At 39.1% G+C, this 19,795-nt stretch overlaps 1 protein-coding gene across 1 annotated transcript in view; it reads left to right on the top strand.

The window, feature by feature from the left end:
• Positions 1-19,795, top strand: part of rfx6 (regulatory factor X, 6) — an 81,261-nt gene that overhangs the window by 25,270 nt on the left and 36,196 nt on the right. The window contains exons 8-14 of the mRNA XM_048596990.1: positions 7,284-7,361; positions 7,775-7,888; positions 10,862-10,911; positions 14,700-14,859; positions 14,944-15,088; positions 18,727-18,836; positions 18,942-19,059. Coding sequence (XP_048452947.1) covers positions 7,284-7,361; positions 7,775-7,888; positions 10,862-10,911; positions 14,700-14,859; positions 14,944-15,088; positions 18,727-18,836; positions 18,942-19,059 — 775 coding nt within the window. The remainder of the gene's footprint in view (positions 1-7,283; positions 7,362-7,774; positions 7,889-10,861; positions 10,912-14,699; positions 14,860-14,943; positions 15,089-18,726; positions 18,837-18,941; positions 19,060-19,795) is intronic.

Genomic DNA, 19,795 nt, shown 5'->3' on the forward strand with positions numbered 1-19,795 from the left:
TTTTTGAGACAAAGGCAATGCTCCCTAGTCTGACTGTATTAATTGCCCTTCATGAGTATTCCCCTCACTTCACTAGTGCATTTGGAGATGAAGAAGAATAGAGCTTGAGCTTTACTTAATTTAAACAAATTACATTGAAAGTTTCACATTTAGGGACTAAGCACAGTGTGCTGCTGTGATGCAGTGTAGGCTGTTGATATGCTTTAGTGTGTACCTAGTTATGTTCTGTAACCCGAGCTGCTATACTTGTGGGTTGATTAGTCAATGTCCAGGGGAAAATATGACCATTGATTATTCAATGGAAATTAATAATCTCTTAGTTTAAGTCAAGAAGAAAACAGATAATAAATTATTCTTTGTAATGATAGATTTAAGGTAAAGAGCAGATGGTTCAGAGTGGATGAAATAGTCTTTCACCCAGAGGGTGGTAAAAGTTTAGCACTCACTACCTGTAAAGGTGGTGGAGGCAGAAACCCTCATTATATTTAATCTGTATTTGGATGTACACTTGCGATGCCCAAGAATATGGGCTATGGCCATGTGCTGGAAAACAGGATTAGAATAGCTAGGTGGTCAACGGGCCAAGGGGCCTTTTTCTGTGCTGTCATGCTCTATGATCCTATTATCTATGAATAGTCAATAAATGCTTAACATATTCAAATTATTTGTATTCATACCGTTATCAGTATTTTGTTATTCATCCATGGGATTTGGACTTCATTAACTGTGTCAGCATTTATTGCCCATTCCTAGTTGCCCTTCATTCTGCAGTTATTTTAAAGGACAATGACTTACCCTTTATATTGACTTAATTGGTGGGATTTTTCACTCCCTGGATATGGTGGGGCAAGTAATAGGACGGAAAAAAAGTGGTGCATCTTGGCACGGGTGAGATGCCTGGCCACTTCTCACCACTTCAGCAATCAAGTTCCATGGCAACATCCATGCATGACCTCTTGACCTGCCACCAATCAAGGTCCTTAAGTGGTCATTTGACGGCCACGTATGGGTAAAATGCACCACTGGCCTGCCTGTCAGTTTGTTGTGGGACCTCCATTTGCTCCAATCTGGGGATTGTCGGAGGCTTTATTGAGGAACAGGGATTGACTAATGAATGCTACAACCAGGCAATTGCCTTCAACACCCTGACCCCTCAGTCCTTGCAAACCCCGTACCGTGATGATGCCTGAAGATGATACGAAAATTGGTGGTGTGGTAAATAGTGAAAAGGACAATCTTAGATTATGGGAGGATATAGACAGGCTGATCAATGGCAAATGGAATTCAACCAGATAAGAAATTCAAACAAATGCAAGGGAATACATGATGAATGGTAGGACCCTGGGAAGCACCAAGGATCACTGGAACCTTGGTGTGGATCTCCACTTGTTGGTTAAGATCGTGGGACAGGTAAATCAATGGTTAACAAGGCATATGGGATATTTATTAGTTGAGACTGAGAGTTGAAGGGCATGGAGGTTATGCTGGTACAAAATGTTGGTTAGGTCACAACTAGAGCATTGTGTGCAGCTCTAGAAACCACATTGTAGGAAAGATAGGATTGCAGTGGAGAGGGTGCACAGGAGATTTACCAGGAAGTTGCCTGGGGTGGAGAGTTTTAGTTATGAAGAATGTTTGGATAGACTGGAGTGGTTTTCCTTGGAGCAGAGGAAAGTGAAGGAGACATGAGTGAAATGTATAAAATTATGACAGGTACAACAGGGTAGACATGAAGAAAATTTTCCCCTTTTTGAAGGGACCAATGACCAGAGGGCATAGATTTAAGGTAAGGGGCAAGTAGCTTAGAGGAGATGTGAGGGAAAAAATACACTCATAAGGTGGTGGGAATCTGGAACTCACCGCCTGTAAGGGTGGCCAATCCACCTAACTTGCACATCTTTGGACTGTGGGAGGAGACCAGAGCACCCAGCAGAAACACATGCAGACACGGATAGAATTGGCAAGATCCACACAGACAGTCCCCTCCGGCTGGAACTGAACCCCGGTCCCTAGCACTGTGAGGTAGTAGTGCTAACTATTGACCCACCATGCCACCACAAGTTAAGTGATTGCTTTTGACCAATACAAACTTGATAGGCGGAAGGGCCTTTTGCTGTGCTGTAGACCTTTGTGACGACATAATTTTATGATCCCATCCCAAATAACCCAGTCACCTTCTTGCTGCTGCCACCCTTCCTGACTGCATTGCAGGCATCACCAGCAATGCTGTCCAGATGCCAGTGGCTGCTGGGCTCTGATTGACTGGCAGCTTCAGGTCCGGTGGCACTTCATTAGCTACAATTTCCTGAGTATCTAACCGGTACTTGACACAGCGGGCTTTGTTAATGGTGAGGGCAGAGGGTCAGTTACCACTGAGGACACCCACTTTCACACTTCATGCAAAAAGCATAAACTCCAGCCCAACTACTTTCTATATGTCTGTAATAATGCAAGGGGAATTTTCTTTTGATTTGAACGTCAGAAATATAATAAGCTTGTACACTGGAAATACACTATGTCAAATAAATCAAAACTATCCAAAAGTATGTTCACGCTTCTCTTTAAAAACAAATCTCATAATTACACCATCACAACCTCCTTTAATATTTTCTGTATTAGTTTGGGGCTAGCGTCCCAGGATTACATTGATTACACTTCCTCCCCTCCTGAAGCTGCCATATACCTATCTGGATACAACCACAGCCATTGCCCATATTGCAGAATAGTATCTCCTCCATCATATCAGTCCAGCAGCCACAACTATTGTTAGTTTCAAATATTTTTAACATTCTGAATAGGCATCTGACAATAGCAGGCTCCATTTCTTCATCACTAAAAATACTTCCTATTTGCCCTCCAACTCTAAGAACCTGTCTACTGTCCTTAAATGGGTTGTGAATACATCCTCTGGCCACAGGTTGGGCAATCCAGTCAAGGTACTGTTCACACCCACCACACTATGTGCACATACCACCACACCCCCCACACTCTCTCTCTCTCTCACTCACACACGTGCATGCACACACTACCCACCCCCACACTCACTCACTCACACACACACGCTCACACACACACACATTCTCTCACACACACACACACACACACACACATACACACACTCACATGCACTCACACATGCATGCACACACCACACCCCCCCCACACACTCTCACACACACTCTTTCTTTAATTTCTGATCCAATTTCTTGTCTAATCTGAAGGTTTCTACCATCTACAATTCCTCACTTTTCCTCACCTATTTCCATGGATTTCCATTTCCAATGAATTTTCCATTGCCTTAGCAATTCACACTTTTAGATCTTTAATGTCTTCAGAAAAATTCTCTTTCTTTTGTCTAGGACCATTGAATTCAAAGAATTTGTTCCTTTCTCTATTCACAGGTTGCACATTATTTCAAGTGACATTGTATTTCTTCCTTGAAATATTTTCTTGCTTCTCCTTTCCCTTTTTTACCCGCAATTCATTTAACATACTTCTTTATCTTTCATTTCTGAATAATGAGAAAGGCCTAGGTCAAAATCATTGATCTGTCTCCTCGTCCCAGATGCTGATTTACTACTTATTTCAAGTATTTTTTAAGACTTTGCAGGTTTGAGTTTTCATTTGTCTGTTAACGGGCATGTCCCGGTAATAACCATAAAAGATTAAAAACTCATACCTTGCCATGCTGAGAGTTTATTGAATGTACGTGACTCGCTGGGATGCCTGTGTTTATTTATATCTCTGTGTGATAAAGTTGAATTGGTATGGAAGTGGGTGATCGCAGGCAAATAGATTGAATCAAATATTGATTGCAGTCTTTATTTGCTTTCCTCTCAGTTCTTGTTCAATTATTATGGAACCTAGTTCTAATTTGAACAGTAGAATACTTAGTAATCTTATCAGGCTGATTTGCTTGCCTCATTGCTCCAACAGGAGTAGGATTCATCCGAGGAAAGTTGGTGGGGGGTATAAATTGGTCTTAATGTGATGGAGTGAATGCCTGAGCAGGTAGTGGAAAAGCAGAGAGAATCCCTTGCACTTTACTAGCAAACCAGGTTCCTTATCATGTTTGAGGATGCAGAAAATAAATTCCAAGTACTCGATCCTAAAAAATACTGTGTTATGTTTTAAATTTGTCAATAGAAATTAAATTCTGACCATTTCTACAATGCAAAATCCACAACATCAGCTAAATGACCAGTCAGTTGAAAATCTAATCCATTTTATCTTGCACAAATAGAAAGTTTTACTGTTCACTTGAGCTTTCAAACTTGGGGTCATATTAAATGGTGATTGATAACAGCCGGAATGCTAGTAAAATGCTCGTAGAGAAGAGTCTCATTGTTTGCTCACTTAATAGCACCAATTTTAATTGCCTGCACCCAACACAATTGGATGGCTGTGGTTTGAAAAAGACATTAGATCATTTATTACTCTATTTACACCAGCATTCCCACCGTTACCAACTTAGGCAATGGCCTAAGAAAGACAGCAGGTGTCCTCTCTTCACCACAAATTACATTTTTTTAAAAGCACTAATTGCGTAAGAATAGCAGCAGGCCATTCAGCCCATTGAGCCGGCCCTACAATTCAATTAGATCATAACAAATTGTGTGCCTCAATGTCACTCTCTTCATATCCCTTCATGTCATTAGTCTTCTGTAATTTATCCATTTTCGTCTTGAACATGTTCGATGATTGAGTTTCCACGTGCCTCTGAAGTAGTAAATTCCAAGGATTCACCACCCTCTCAGTGAACAAATTCTGGGCTCATCTCAATATTAAATTGCCTACCGTTTGTGCTTAGATTACATTCCCTGGTTTTAGACTCAACATCCGGGGAAATATCTGTATTCAAAATATGTGGATCCATATTTATCCTGGCTAATCTAATACCTAAGGAGCTTTTACAATCTACCTTTAATCACAAATTTGTTGCTGTGCAGAAGGAGGCCATTCAGCGAATCAGGTTTACACCAGTTCTGTTATCCTGCATCAGTCTCCTGCTTTTTTCCTCTATCCTACACACCATTTCTATCTAAATATTCATCCAATGCCCCCCTTGAAAGCCTCAATTCAACCTGCCTCCACCATATTTCTAGGCACTTCAATCCATACCCTAACCACCCGCTGTATGAAAAAGCTTTTTTCTCTCTTAACATTTGCTTCATTTACACATCACCTTAAATCTATGCCCTATTGTTCTTTTTGCTTTTACAAGCAGGAACACCTTCTCCCTTTCTATCCATCCAGCCCGCCCATGATTTTGAAAGCCTCTTATCAAATCTCATATCAGCCTCCTTCTCCCCATGGAAAACTCTTCTATCTATCCTCATAACTGAAGTTTCTTATTTCTGGAAAAATTCTTATAAATTGCTGCTGCACCCTTTCCAAAGCTTTCGCATCTTTCCAATAATACAGCAGCTGAAATCTAACAAGTTTCTTGTACAGGTTCAACACCACCTCCCTGCTCTTGTCTGCTATGGCCCTATTAATAAAGCCAAGAAAACTTCGCTTTATTAATTGCACTCTCCACCTGCCCTGCACCACTATGTTCCCCACTAATTTGATTTTATATTTTCTTTTCCCTTTCCTAATCAGTTTGTGGTCCTTATATTTGTTGGGTTTCAGGTTGCTGTCCATTCTTAAGCATACCATTTTTTCTAACATCTTGTAGCCCACTTCCTTTAATCAAATGCAATATTTAACTTCTTACAGTAAGTTTACCTTTTATTTTTGCATTTGTTCCTTATTTAGATAAATGTCAAAAGGCTATAAACTGTGCAGTATTTCTTTAAACACTGGCCATTGCCTGTCTACAGTCTAATTCTGTAGCGTATTTTTCCAATCCCCATAACCAACTTGCCCCGTATACTTTCATAATTTCCTTTCTCCAGCTTCGAGGCCCGAGATTCAGAATAAACTACATCTCGACTTTGTTATCTGTGGCAGATAGGAGCACAGACTCCCCACAGATAACAAAAGGTGCAGATACTGCTATAATTTAACTTGGCCACGTACCACAAAAGACCATGTGAGCAGACATATTTAGAGGAAGGGAAGGTGATCTCATTGAAATGTATAGGATTCTTAAAGGGCTTAACAGGGTAATTATCAAGAAGGTGCTTCCCTTTATGGGAGAGTCCAGGACCAGAAGGCCTAGTCTCAGAATAAAAGAGTGCTAACTTAAGACTGAGATGAGGAGGAATTTCTTCTGTCAGTGCATTGAGAGTCTTTGGAACTCCTTGTAACCGAGAGCTGTGGGGGCAGAGTTCTTGGGTATATGTAAGGCTGAAATAAGTAGATTCTTGATCAGTAGTGGAATCAAAGGATACAAGGAAAGGGCAAGAAAGTGGACATGAGGAATGTTGGATCAGCCAGGATCCTGTTGAATAACAGAGCAGGCCCAAGGAGCTGAATGGCCTATCCTGTCCCGGTTTCTTATGGTTTTGTGATCAGACTGGACAAGTCAATGAGAAAGTAAAACATGAAGTATGGAGCTGAGCTTGTGAGTATGTGAATTGGCAAGTAGTGAATCAGCAGATAACAAGAATGAAATGTAGATTATGTACAAATATAATGCAAAATTCTATGATATCACAACCATAATTTCCCAAAGGCTCCTCAAAAGCAAAGTTATGAATTAGCATTTTCTCATTAAAGAACAGCAGATCCAAAATAGCCTAATTCCTAGTTGGTTTCTGAACATATTATTCTGGATGGCAATTTTGTGCAGATCCCAGGAATTCATCCTCCACAGCATTAGTGCTGATTTGGTTTACCCAATCTACTTGTTCGTTGGATTTGCCACTATCTACTCATACTACCTGCATCTCTAATTTACTGATGTGTAAGATGCCCAATGTTACCCCTCTGGTTTGGTGACTTGTAAACAAGTCCCATCAATGTTTGCTGTCCCTTGCTGTTTCTTAAATTCACTCCAACTAATTCTACATTTTGACCCTTCAGTCTAAGAGTTCAAAATGATTTTTCCATGAATTTGATGAGTGTCAGACATTGGCGGAAGATCTCTATAGTCTGAAATATGAGATGCCTCCACTTCTGCGTGCGACAACATTGGTTTTGTGGAGGTGGTTGGAAGCACATCTGAAATGCCAGAAAGTTCTGCAAATGGCTGATCATTAGTCACCGATCGTTAGGTGTGCTTTGCCCCATCAAACCTCTAAACAGAGAATTTAAGCATTGAATAAGTGTAAATTGTTACAGCAAGGATTCAACTGATATCCTAATGTAATTCATAGTACTTTATTCCAACACAGGTAGATACACTAATTATGATGTACAAAACCCATTGCCAATGCATCCTGGATAATGCAATCAATGGAAACTTTGAAGAGGTGAGGTCGCAGAAACTTTTTGTTGACTGACTTTTGTTGTGCATGCCTGAAGCAGCTTAAATCCAAAAGGTAAAATAAATGGATTTATTATAGTCTATTTATCAAATAAATAGTCCCCATTAGCAGCTATTCATACTCCCAGGCTGAACTTTACCCAGTCCTTTGTCTAACCAAATGTTTTTCTCTCTCTTCGGGCTCCATTTCCACCTATCATTTATTCCGCTGCTTGGGCATCTTGTGCTTAAACACAAACCTTTTCCTAGCCACCATCAGTTCTGAAGGAGGGTCACTAGAACCAAAACATTAACTCTATTTTCTGTTCACAGATGCTGCCAAACTTGTTGAGATTTTTTTTTTTAGCAATTTCTGTTTTTGTTTGTGAATAAATGTATTGCTTTGGACTTGGTTTTCAGATTCAGAACTTTTTATTACATTTTTGGCAAGGGATGCCTGACCATCTTCTTCCACTGCTGGAGAATCCTGTCATCATTGATATATTTTGTGTATGTGACTCCATACTCTACAAAGTGAGTACCAAATAAATAAGTCGAAAATAAATAAAAGGAGCAGCATACCTCAAATGTGACACAACAAACACCCTTGAAATACTAGTTGAATCTAGATCTCTGTCTATCCATCCTGGGGATAGAGTTTCCGCTTTGGTTGCAGACCCCAACCTGAGTGCAAATTGAAACTGTGCTATTTTCCAATGTCATATAATGATATAAATACCTGTTTAAATTAACCTGTATAACTATAATGTAAAATATTCTGTGAACCAGTTTGGAGTGGCGTGGTGGCTCAGTGGTTAGCACTACCACCTCACCGTGTCAGGGACCTGGGTTCGATTCCAGCCTCAGGTGACTGTCCGTGTGGAGTTTGCACATCCTCCCTGTGTCTTCATAGGTTTCTGCCAGGTGCCCCAGTTTCCTCCCACAGTCCAAAGGTGTGCAGGTTAGGTGGATTGACCATGCTAAATTGTCCATAGTGTCCAGGGATGCGTAGGTTGGATATGTTAGCTATTGCAAATGCAGGGATTAGGGTGTGGAATGGGGAGGCGTCTGGGTGGGATGCTGTTCAGAAGGTCTATATGGACTTGATGGGCTGAATGGCCTGTTTCCACACTGTGGGGAATCTATGATGTTCTATGTATAAGAATCCCAGTCTGTAAGAAACCAGAACAATGTGCCAGCAAAACAAAGGTCCAGATCTTCCACTCAGCATTGATGCTCTGCGCATTGATGCTGTCTGTGAAGATTTCTGTGACTGACTCTTCTGTGATTTTTCTGCCAGGGATTTCAATCCTAGTTTAAGCATTGAAAAATCACTGCAGTGATTCAGGGGCAAGGCCATTATGTGCAAGAAAAGACTGACTAGTGATAATACTCTGTTTAGTAATGCTGAACAATTACTGAATCATTGACTGGGTGTTGACAAGCATCAGCATTTCCAGGGTGAGTCTGCCGGTAATTCCTGCCATTCTGGCCAAGAATTTGACATTTACCTCAGTGTTGGAAACCTTTGAGGAGGTTCCCAGGCAGCACAAATAGGCCATCTAAATTTAAATTTTCTGGGCAATCTACATGCAGGTTTCTGCATCAGGACGTCCATAGAGTCCTGATGTACATCCTGTAACTTTTGTCCAACCTCCAGTTATCCAGATACCAGAAGATTTGGTTTAATGTCATAATGATCTTGCTTACAATAAAAAAAATTGATGGATTTCAGATTGGTAACCTGTGAACTTTATATTATCACAGTTGACAAAAATAGAAGCAGGTTAATAACAGTGTTTAGTCCATCATCTGCGAGCACATTATTTTAAATCACCGTTCACCACGGCAAATGTTTTTTTCAAAACTTTTCATCTAATACTCATCATCAGGACAATTCACAAGAAGTGCAAAAGTAAAGGCAAAACAACATTTATGCTGTATGGGAGAAGAGTGCCAAGTGTTTGACAAAATTGACTGTTTAAGAGAGGTATTATCTTGGAGAATGCACCAGTTAACAAAGACTGTCGGTTACCTTCCAAGCTTTGATTAAACTTTTAACCAGGCTGGTTCACCATGATTGGCACAGACAATGCAGTAAGAAATGAACCAGATAATGGATGTCATCCATGTTGTTGAGTTGAGATAGGCATAGTGTATATATGATTTCTTCCTGCAAAGAACACGACCTTGTATGTTATCACTTGTAGCTCCTAATACATACAAATGCACCATACTGCAAGCCCAGTTGACAGTTCTAAATTGGTTGTCAGTCTAATTCTTTGCACATTCAGGATTACTTACCAAATGCTATCTAATTGTGGAATCACTAATGCTGGATACTGTATTATGAGATTTACAACACTGGCTGCTTGTGTATTGCCAATACCTTTCCTGTTATGAACATCAGTGAAGATAGATTTGTGTTTGACAGCAATGGAAAACCCCCCCTCGCTGATTTATCAACTAAGACATCAAGAAAAGAGAGCTAATTTGATGCTCTATTTAAAAGGTGAATTTGAGCACAGGATGAGCCCAATAAGAAATGGATAGAAATGCTTATGTTCAGCTAGAACATAATAAATATAGCAAATGCATCATCTGCATTTCAGAAACTTAATAAAGTAGGTGACAGACATTCTCTAGTTCATTTCTCAGGACAATGCCTGACTAATAAGATTCAACCTCTCAGTTAAAAAGAACAAAGCTGGGTACTTGAGATAGTAGGAACTGCAGATGCTGGAAAATCTGAGATAACGAGGTGTAGAGCTGGATGAACACAGCAGGCCAAGCAGCATCAGAGGAGCAGGAAAGCTGACGTTTCAGGCCTAGACCCTTCATCAGAAAATTGTCAGTCATCATTTACCTGTGCATTCCCCATGGCAATGCACTGACCAATCATAATAAGTTTGCCAAGCAATCAGCATTCGCTTCCCATACAGTATAAATGTTGTTTTCTTTTTACTTAGGTATTTTTGTGAATTGTCCTGATGAATGTAAGTTGACAAGTTTCAATAGCTTTTTTTTTGCAATACTCAATTCTTGTACTACCTAATGAGTACTAATGATTATATCAAAAACAGAAGTACAGAAATACTTATTGATTTCATTGGTGTTAGCTAGTCATTTCCTATGTAAATAAAATTATTTTACTGTTTAACAACTTTATAATGTGCCTTTTTGCCTAACGAAAAAGACAAAGTTAATTTGAGAGTTCCTTAAGCTGTAACAAATCAGTGTTCACTACATTTAAAAATAAGATAAAAGGGCACACAAACACATGGTAAGAAAATTGAACCAACATAGTCAAGGATGACTTCCCCATCACACATTATGTGTGAACTGGGAATACACCAGAATTTAGAAACAAACATTTGTAATTTTGAACTGATCACTTGTTAACTTTGCACTCACAGAATTAGAAGATATTTGTTCCAGATTTGCTGACCATCTTTTAAATTCACTGAGTTAAATAAAAGTGTCATATTCCTTCATATTTCTCCCAAGGTCCTGACAGATGTGTTGATTCCAGCCACAATGCAAGAGATGCCAGAAAGGTAGGCATATGTCCTTGATGGGAAAATCAACATAAATGATACTTCATATATGTATAATTTTGTAATAACTACTGCAGAGAATGTAATTATTATCACAAATGTGTAGTCTGGGGATAAATCAATAAAATGTTTTATTTCTTCTTTAATAATGTCATTTGTGAACCTCACTTCAATAATAACTGGAAAACATGCATTGCGCTGCTGTTTGATGCAAATGCATTTTTGTTTTAATTCTTAAAGATAAAAGGATAACGGGTTAGATGTTCCAGAATTTGTTGCTTTAATGTTCTGGCATTGTGGTCTAGTCACTAATCATGCTCAGTTGTCTCTTAAGTCTTGTGGACACGATGCTCATGAAATATAATATTGAGAGTTCTTTCAATCATTTGATCAAAACTAAAAATGGGAGATATCAGCAACAGAGCTTGCCCATAGCAAGCTTTCCTCTAGCTCAGCTCTCATGTTTTCCTGCAACTCAGCTTGTTCTGAACAGGATTCTGTTCAAGTCAGATTGATCAAATGAGAGCTTCTCCAAGCCAATCACTGTTCAAAACCTAACCCCAGCAGGGATTACAGCAAAGCAAGCAGTTATCATTAGTCATTTAAAGGCAGCATTGTTAATAAAAAGCCTCTAAAGCCCACAGTGAATTTTCAAGAACCTCTTTTAAAGAAACTACTCCGGGTATGTCCACAAAAGTTAAAATAAATTCTGTTTTCCACAATCCCTCATAACTTAAGTCCTTCAAGTAATATTAAATGTAAAGAGTGTTAGTGATTATTGAAACTAATCACTATTACAGATTTGTAGTGATTTAAATGAGGTCAGCCAGGTGGACCACAAAGAATATGAGTTCCCTGATTAAAGCAATTAACCTGGTCCAAATCAGGGAGCCCAGCAGATAGTGGATATCTGAAATGCAAACAGAAAATACTCAATAGATTTGGCAACATCTACACTATTTCTGACCACAATCTGTCTGCACAGATACCAGCAGACTTGCTCAACATTTACACACTTCCCATTTCTTTTGGAGTAAAGATATCCTGTTCTGGCAGCTGTCAGAAAAGCAACCTTTTGAGACTCTCATTCCCCCCCTTCAATAAGAAATCAGCAGCAGCAATGTGAGATACAATATAATTTTAAATGTAATGCATGATGTGAGCATAAGCAAATCTCTGAGCTAACAAACCGTCAATGTGATAAAGAACAAAAATGATGATTTGTCTCTCACTCCCTCACACACACACACACACTTCACTTGGAGGGAGAAAGCCAAGTTAACAAATTTGACCTGGTTTTGGGGACAGAGTGAAGAAGCCATCATGACTCACAGTGTGAACACTGTCAAGGGAAGGAAGTTGGATCAGCAAGAATGGCCTTCCATCTGTGAGGGTGAAGAAGCCATCAACTAGTGAGAGGTGGGGAGGATGGTAGGATGTCAGGTCAGAACACCCTGGTCCGAGGCAGGGCCGTATATATTGACAGAGGAGTTTGAGAATAGCTTCTCTAACATTGTGTTCAAGCATCTTCCAGTCAGGGTGAACAGGAAAGTCCACAAGTCACCACATGAGGCAAGGAAGAAAGGTGGCCCTGAGAAATAAGGCACTTCCTAATCAGCCAATGATTGCTCTTATTCAAAGCTGTTATTCTAAATCTAGACTCAAACAAAATAATGGAATATCCCAATTGATCGGCTCATTGGTGAATGAGCCCAGGTCCTGGTCATTGGCAGCACCTGCAAACCCTATCTTAGGCCCTTGCATTGGTTTAATCTGAAAGAAGGCACATCCAACAATGCAGCACTTCTGCAGTACTGCATTAGAGTGGCAGCTCTGTTTGTTGTGCTTCAGCTCTGTGGTGGCACTTGTACCTCAGGTGTGAGTGTTACCAAAAGATACAACTGACACTTTTCAGCATCATTTGAAAAAACAAGTCTCATTACTTATTGTACTTGGGCTGCACTTAATCAGTTACATCCCTTTGGGGGTGGGGTGGGGTGGGGTGGGGCGGGGCAGGGTGGGAGGGGTGTTGGTGTTGGTGTTGGTGGTGGGAGGTGTCAGTTAGCTCTGTTGGTTAAAAGCCTATTTGTGATGCAGAGTGATGTCAACAGCATGTTTTCATTTCCCACAATAATTGAAGTCACCATGAAGGACCTAAAGTGTGCACAGTAGAACTACTTTATGTTGGACACTATTTCTTGAAGTATAATGGATTTTCGTATGCTTGCTTATACCTGAGAAGACGTTGAAAGTCAAGTTGCAATGGAACACAGTACTATCTGTTATTCCTTAATGAATTATTGCCTGATTCTGATAGAACACTTAGAAGTAGTGTAGTGTGTAAGCTCGGGTAAAAGCTACTGTCTTAGTTTATCTTATTCCCTCACATGTAATTCAACTCAGGGGTTTTTCTCATTTCATCTTACTGTCATTTTTGTTGTGCTTCTATCATGTGGTCATAAATGAGAATAGCTATAACTTACCAGATGATAGAGGTTCCACAACAGAAATGTAGTTGTCCATTTCCTGAAATGCAATTCTCTGAAATCTTTCTTGGTTAAATAAAAATTACATTTCTAATGACTAGGGTCAAAACTGATACTTCAAAGAAACATAGCCACTTCCATATTCGACAAGTCATGCACATAAACTTGTAGAGTAGAGGAGCAATTCAGTTGGACTTTTGCCTGGATGGTCATACTTCATGGTCAACAGTTCTTGCTCTCATTAGCCTATTGTTAACAGATTTCACTTTAGAGGTGTAAACATCCATCATGATGATGTGGTGAGGCCAGTATAAACAGGCAAACTCTCCTGTATTTTTACAGACCCAAACACAGCGAAGTTGACAAGTTGCTGCTACCCTAAGTGTTATCAGACTGCAGCTTGCCAAATGTGATTTAGCTTGTGTTTTCAAATAAGCCTGTTGAACTAAAACCTGATGTTATGTGATTTCTGACCAAACACACCCTAGTCCAACACCAGCACCTCCACATCATGGCTACAGTTGTGGACAGACACTTAAATAAATCAATTTAACATTTGTACCTTATTTGCATAACAATATATACTTATAAGTTAAATCACGTCCCATTTAAAATAATGTCTGGCACACCATGGTGTCGTTTGTCTGCAAGAAAGTGTAAAAACATATCAAAATGTCCTGCATGCTGCTGGTTTTGATGTACAGCATGATAAAATGTTTGCTGTATTTGGGTTTTTGGGCCTTTTCTCCCTTTTTTTATTCTGTCATGGGATGTGAGGATCATTAGCAAGGCCAGCATTTTTACCCATCCCTCATACCCTTGAGCCAAACAGCTTGCTCGCCCAATTCAGAAAGCAGTTAAGAGTCAACCACATTGTTGTGGATCTAGAGTCATTAGTAAGGCACACCAGGTAAAGATTGCAGATTAGAGAGTTTTTAATAAGAGTTCCATGGTCATTGTTGCTAAAACTAACTGCCAATTTCAGATTTAATGAAAGAAAATAAATTTTGCCCACTATTCCACTGGGATTTACAAGCCTGTAAACTTGAGCCTTTGGATTATCTCAGTGATACTACTACTATACCAACATCTCACCCTGCTTTCATAGACAATCATAGCAAGTATGAAGGATTTTATGAGAAGATTTAGTGTTTATTGTTTTAAACAAGTTAATGTTTAGTTACAGCAAAAAGAATAAGGGAAAAAGGCAGTTCTCTAAATTGTTTGATTTGTAAAATCCAAAAGAAACTTTCTGTAAAGGGATTAGGACATTGTTTGATTCAATCTATTTTTATTTTTCAGTTTGCTAGCAGACATCAGGAATTTTGCTAAGCATTGGGAGCACTGGATGTCTTCATCACTGGAAAATCTCCCAGATAGCCTTTCTGAAAAGAAACTTCCCATTGCGCAGAGATTTGTTTCTTCTCTAAAACGGCAAACTTCATTTTTACATCTCGCACAGGCATGTGTTGAACAAAATCAAATATTTGAGTGTTTTTCGCATTGTACTTATTGTTAAATGTGTTTAATGTATCGTCCTGCTCAGATTGCCAGGCCTGCTTTATTTGACCAGACTGTTGTGAATTCCATGGTGGCTGACATTGAAAAGGTGGATCTAAACAGCATTAGTTCACAGGCCCTACTTACAGTATCGGGTGGAACAGATCAGGACTTTGAACTGTATTCTGATTGTAAGTACGTGATACTGGTCATGGCATATTAAGTAATTTTAATTAGCAGCTACAGGCTGTTGCAGATAATGTAACAAACAAGATAAGTATACACATTAGAAAAACTCTGATTTAAGACAAACATATAAAAGCATTACCTACAATCAGTTGATAATTATTCATGCGGGCTTTGAAGCAATTATTTATATCACAAACACAGTTTGCATTTCTGATGTTGCTGTCTTTCAATGGTCAGTGTTTCAATGATTGTACCAGCGATTCAACCCTGAGGTCATTGTCCCAAAGGAGCCCACCTTTACATAGATAAATACTCTCACAAGTAGGTAATATGTAGTATATACTAGTGAAACACATCTGAGCCTGGTAAGATTTAGAATCATGACTATATTTTCCTTTGTATTCAGTCTTAGCTGCACTGCCTGAACAGTAACAGTACACGGTATAGTAATGCCTATTGATCTCCCAGTAGTATGCTCAAGAATAAAAGTCTGAGCACATCTTTAACCCAACCTTTTGATTGGGAAAAGCTGGCTGTGAACTTAAGTACCCTTAAGAAGAGGAACAGTGAAATACTAGCTTGAATCCTGTTTGAATCGAATAAGTTATAAGAGTCAACTTGTACTCATTTTACTTATAACTTATACAAATCTAATATCGGTTAAAAAGAGAGTTTCTTTATCATTCCTTATGTGCATGAATGTAAAGAGGAAAAGAAACATTGAATTCCAAAAACTTCAGGGTAAAAGCTAAATTGGAGAAGATTGCATTAAGGTACTGCTGAAGGGCAAGGTTTTTTGGAGGAAATGGAGGCAGATGGCAAAAGGGAATGAAATATGTAAGGACTTTTCGAGAGTAGGGAATTCAAAATGGACCTCATTGCTGCCATCATCCAAGCAGAAAGCAGATGCAAAAAGTCCAATTTAGAGATACAGTTTTGTGTGCCTTGTGATGTAAAGAAAGACCAGGTTGGCACAGATGTCACCATTCAACATCAAAACTGAAGCAAGTTATTTCAGAGTGGGTAATGATGGTATAATATTGATCTTGTGGCTAGCTAGGGTGTGTAACCCAGGGATAGTCAAGGTGAAGACTTTCTTTGAGGAACATTGATAGGAGTGTTTGAGGGATGGTGGTCAGGTTTGCAACCATTTATGGACATCTGCTGATTCCACAGGTGTTCACTGTACAATTTGCATTTATTAATGGGACCAAAATGTGCTACGTAAACTAGGACTATTGAAATCACAGATTAAAAGAATAAAGCAGAAAATGGAGCTGTTCCATTTTAAATTCTGCTCTAGTTCTTTATCTGCTGTTTGAGGAGTATTAAAGCTTCTCTTTAAGAGGCACCAGAGGTAATGTCTAGTTCCATGTTTCTATGTCAGCACAGTCAATTTTTGTAGGGTAATTGGTACTTTGATTCTGGAGGAAAATTACATAAACCTGGTAACACATGGGAGATTGTAAACAAGTATTCCAATGGAACATTTGTAATCACATTTGGTATCACCAAATTTTAGAGGCATTGTACATTTTGGACAAAACCTTTGCCGTGTCAGTGACACATTCCATTATTAATGCATAAATCGGCAAGGAAACACAGGAGGTTTAGAGATGAGCCTTGAGTTCAATTCTACAGATCTTGAGATATAAAGGAGTAAATATATACACATACATATGATATGACAGATAGATCTTGATAAATGCTAGAAATACACATCGACCAAATATTTTCAGTATTTCTGATTTATTCTGATTACCAGCATTTTTAACAAAAAGGTCATTTGTGGGATGTTTGATGGTGGGGCTTGCATTTATTCCCATTTCTTTGGGAGGTTGGAGGTCAGCTGCCTTCTTTAACTGCTTTAATATGGTGCAGGTACACCCATGGTGCTGTTAGGAAGGGAAATGCAGGATTTTGACCCAGCAGCAGTGAAGGAATGGCAACACAATTCCAACTCCGGATAAGAGATAACAAGGTGTAGAGCTGGATGAACACAGCAGGCCAAGCAGCATCAGAGGAGCAGGAAAGCTGACGTTTTGGGTCAGGACCCTTCTTCAGAAGGCTACTTGGTTGGCTGTGTTCATCCAGCTCTACACCTTGTTATCTCAGATTCTCCAGCATCTGCAGTTACTACCATCTCCAACTCAGGATGGTGTGTGACTTAGAGAGAAATTTATAGGTTGTGGTATTCATGTGGATCTACTGTACTTGTCCTTCTAGGAGGTAGAAACTTGAGTTTGGGAGATGCTGTCAAACAGGTGAGTGTTGCAGTGCAGTGATAGTAGATGGCTTCCACTGCATATTGGTGATAGAGGGACTGAATATTGAAGATAGTAGATGGGGTGCCAAACAAGCAAACTTTTTGACCTTGGATGGAGCTGAGTATCCACAGTATTTTGCTTTGGCTGCAGAATTAGAAGGTAAATTTACGACACTTTTGCATCATAGAAACAGTATATCACCTGTTATTTTTAAGTACTGGATTTACACATCAAACTGATTGCAGGAAATTAGTTCTGGAACATTTTAATGAGGATTTGTTTTCATGGGATGTCAGTTGTTAATGTCAATACCCATGTGCTGTTGTCCCAGAAAGGGACACTTTAAAGACTTCCCTCTCATTTCTACAATGGTGAATTGTGGCTAGAGAATTTAGTGCTTTGATTCTACTTTTCCTTTCTGTTTTCTGTCTTAATCCAATCTTTCTTTCACTCTCTATCTTTATAGTTTGATTCTAAATCACCCACTATAATTCACCCTCTTCCATCAATCCTGAATTCTTAAATCTTCCTGATGACCTAATCTCCTTACCACATAGTTATCATTTCACTCTTCCAGAATATTACCCCTTGAATACATTCTGAGCTGAAAGGTGTATCAATGATCTAAGCCCAATTTGTTAACATCTCGCCCATAAATTAAACCCAAGGTTGAAAGATCGTTGAATGGAGAGCCAAGCAACTTGTTAAGAGCCAACCAATGAGCTTCTTAACCTATTGCTAGTGGAGTCTTGCCTTTTAAGAAGCTGTCAGCCAATCAGCGGCTGATAACTTCTGCCTTCTAAGGACCACTGGTCACTGCTTAGTCTTGAGGAGATACAGTGGTGAGAACGTAAGTAGTTTTCTTTTGCCTCTTGTGAGATGAGGGTCATGGGGAGAGGCCAATCAGAGGTAAGTACAGAGGGTGGTTTTGACAAGCCATCTGGGGACAAATGGAAGCCTAATCCCTGGCAAGACACCCTGTTTTTCCAGTCCAGAGAGCAGCCTTTGCAGGAAATCAGGCTGGTGGTGAGTCCAGGCCTTTAAGTGGCTGTTAGTTAACCAGCTAAGGGGCTTCATTGGTGGTGAATCAAAAAAGGTCCAAAAGGGCTGGCTTGACTAGTACTTAGTTGGTGGATTGATGAAAAGGGAGTAAGTATTTCTCTAGGGCCAACTCAACCATTTCTCTTTCGTCTTGCCATCTCCTTCACCATCTCCCGGGTGGGAAAATTCCATCCATTGTATTTAGTAGTAGTTAGCTTATAGTCAATCAAAAGTCAGCTTAAGCTTTTGATCTTCTGTTGCCGTTTGAAATTGAGTGGTCTAAGTTTTCAAATAGTTAGAGCAATCTCACATTTTCCTTTTTTACATGCTAGATGACTCTATTACAGTGTTTCAAGAATTGAAGGACCTGTTGAAGAAAAATGCTACAGTGGAATCATTCATTGAATGGTTGGACATAATAGTAGAGCAAAGGGTCATCAAGGTATCTTTTAGAAATGCAATATTTGTATAAAAGTTAAAAACAAATTCTTTTTTATTATGTATATTTTTGTCTAATGTATGACTATTAGTTAACTTTTTTTTTAAGCCAAGTAAACAAAATGGAAGATCCCTTAAGAAGAGAGCTCAAGATTTTCTTTTGAGATGGAGTTTTTTTGGAGCCCGAGTGATGCATAACCTCACTCTAAACAATGCTTCAAGCTTTGGTAAACTTTCACATTTTCATCTTTTGCACAGTTCAATATCTGTAATTACTTACATGCAAAATTAGGATGAGCTGCACAGTAATGGCTATTTCAAACTCTTTACTGAGATATGATTAATCCTGAGACAGGATTCAAAAAATGCATTTCAGTGAATTGTTGGCTTAGAGGGATCAAACATCTTGAGCTGTGAGTTTGGAATTGCTACTGCTTGCTAGGTAACCAGTTCACCAAATCGCCTCAAGTGTCTTCTAACATAGCTTGATGACTTAATTCCTCTCACCCAAATTTATTAATGTCTTTCACATATCTTTCAGAAATGATTCACAATCAGAATCTGGAACTATAGTGACTGTTTGATGAACATAACTCCAGAACATTTTAATAATCATTACAATTGATACTGAAGGGGTAACTTATTGGATTGAGAGCCAATCCTATTAGGATTAGAAAATTTACAAAGAAATAAAAGTCTAGAATGCAAAATTCTCCTGGTTATTAATATCAATACCAGATTCAGCAGAAGTACAAAATGAGATTACTGTTGTGTACTTGTGCAATTTTCTTAATGTATTTAAACGAAAATTTTCAGTACCATTAGTATATGTAATTTTTCTTTTCTAGTGTTGTTAGAACACACTTGATCAGATGGCATTGAAGTATATTACTGATTAAACACAGTAAGCAGTGGGCATACTCAGGTCAGAGAACATCAGTGGAGAGAGAAACAAATTTAAGA

Source organism: Rhincodon typus, chromosome 5 (genome assembly GCF_021869965.1).
Source record: "Rhincodon typus isolate 14 chromosome 5, sRhiTyp1.1, whole genome shotgun sequence".
Classification (NCBI taxonomy): domain Eukaryota; kingdom Metazoa; phylum Chordata; class Chondrichthyes; order Orectolobiformes; family Rhincodontidae; genus Rhincodon; species Rhincodon typus.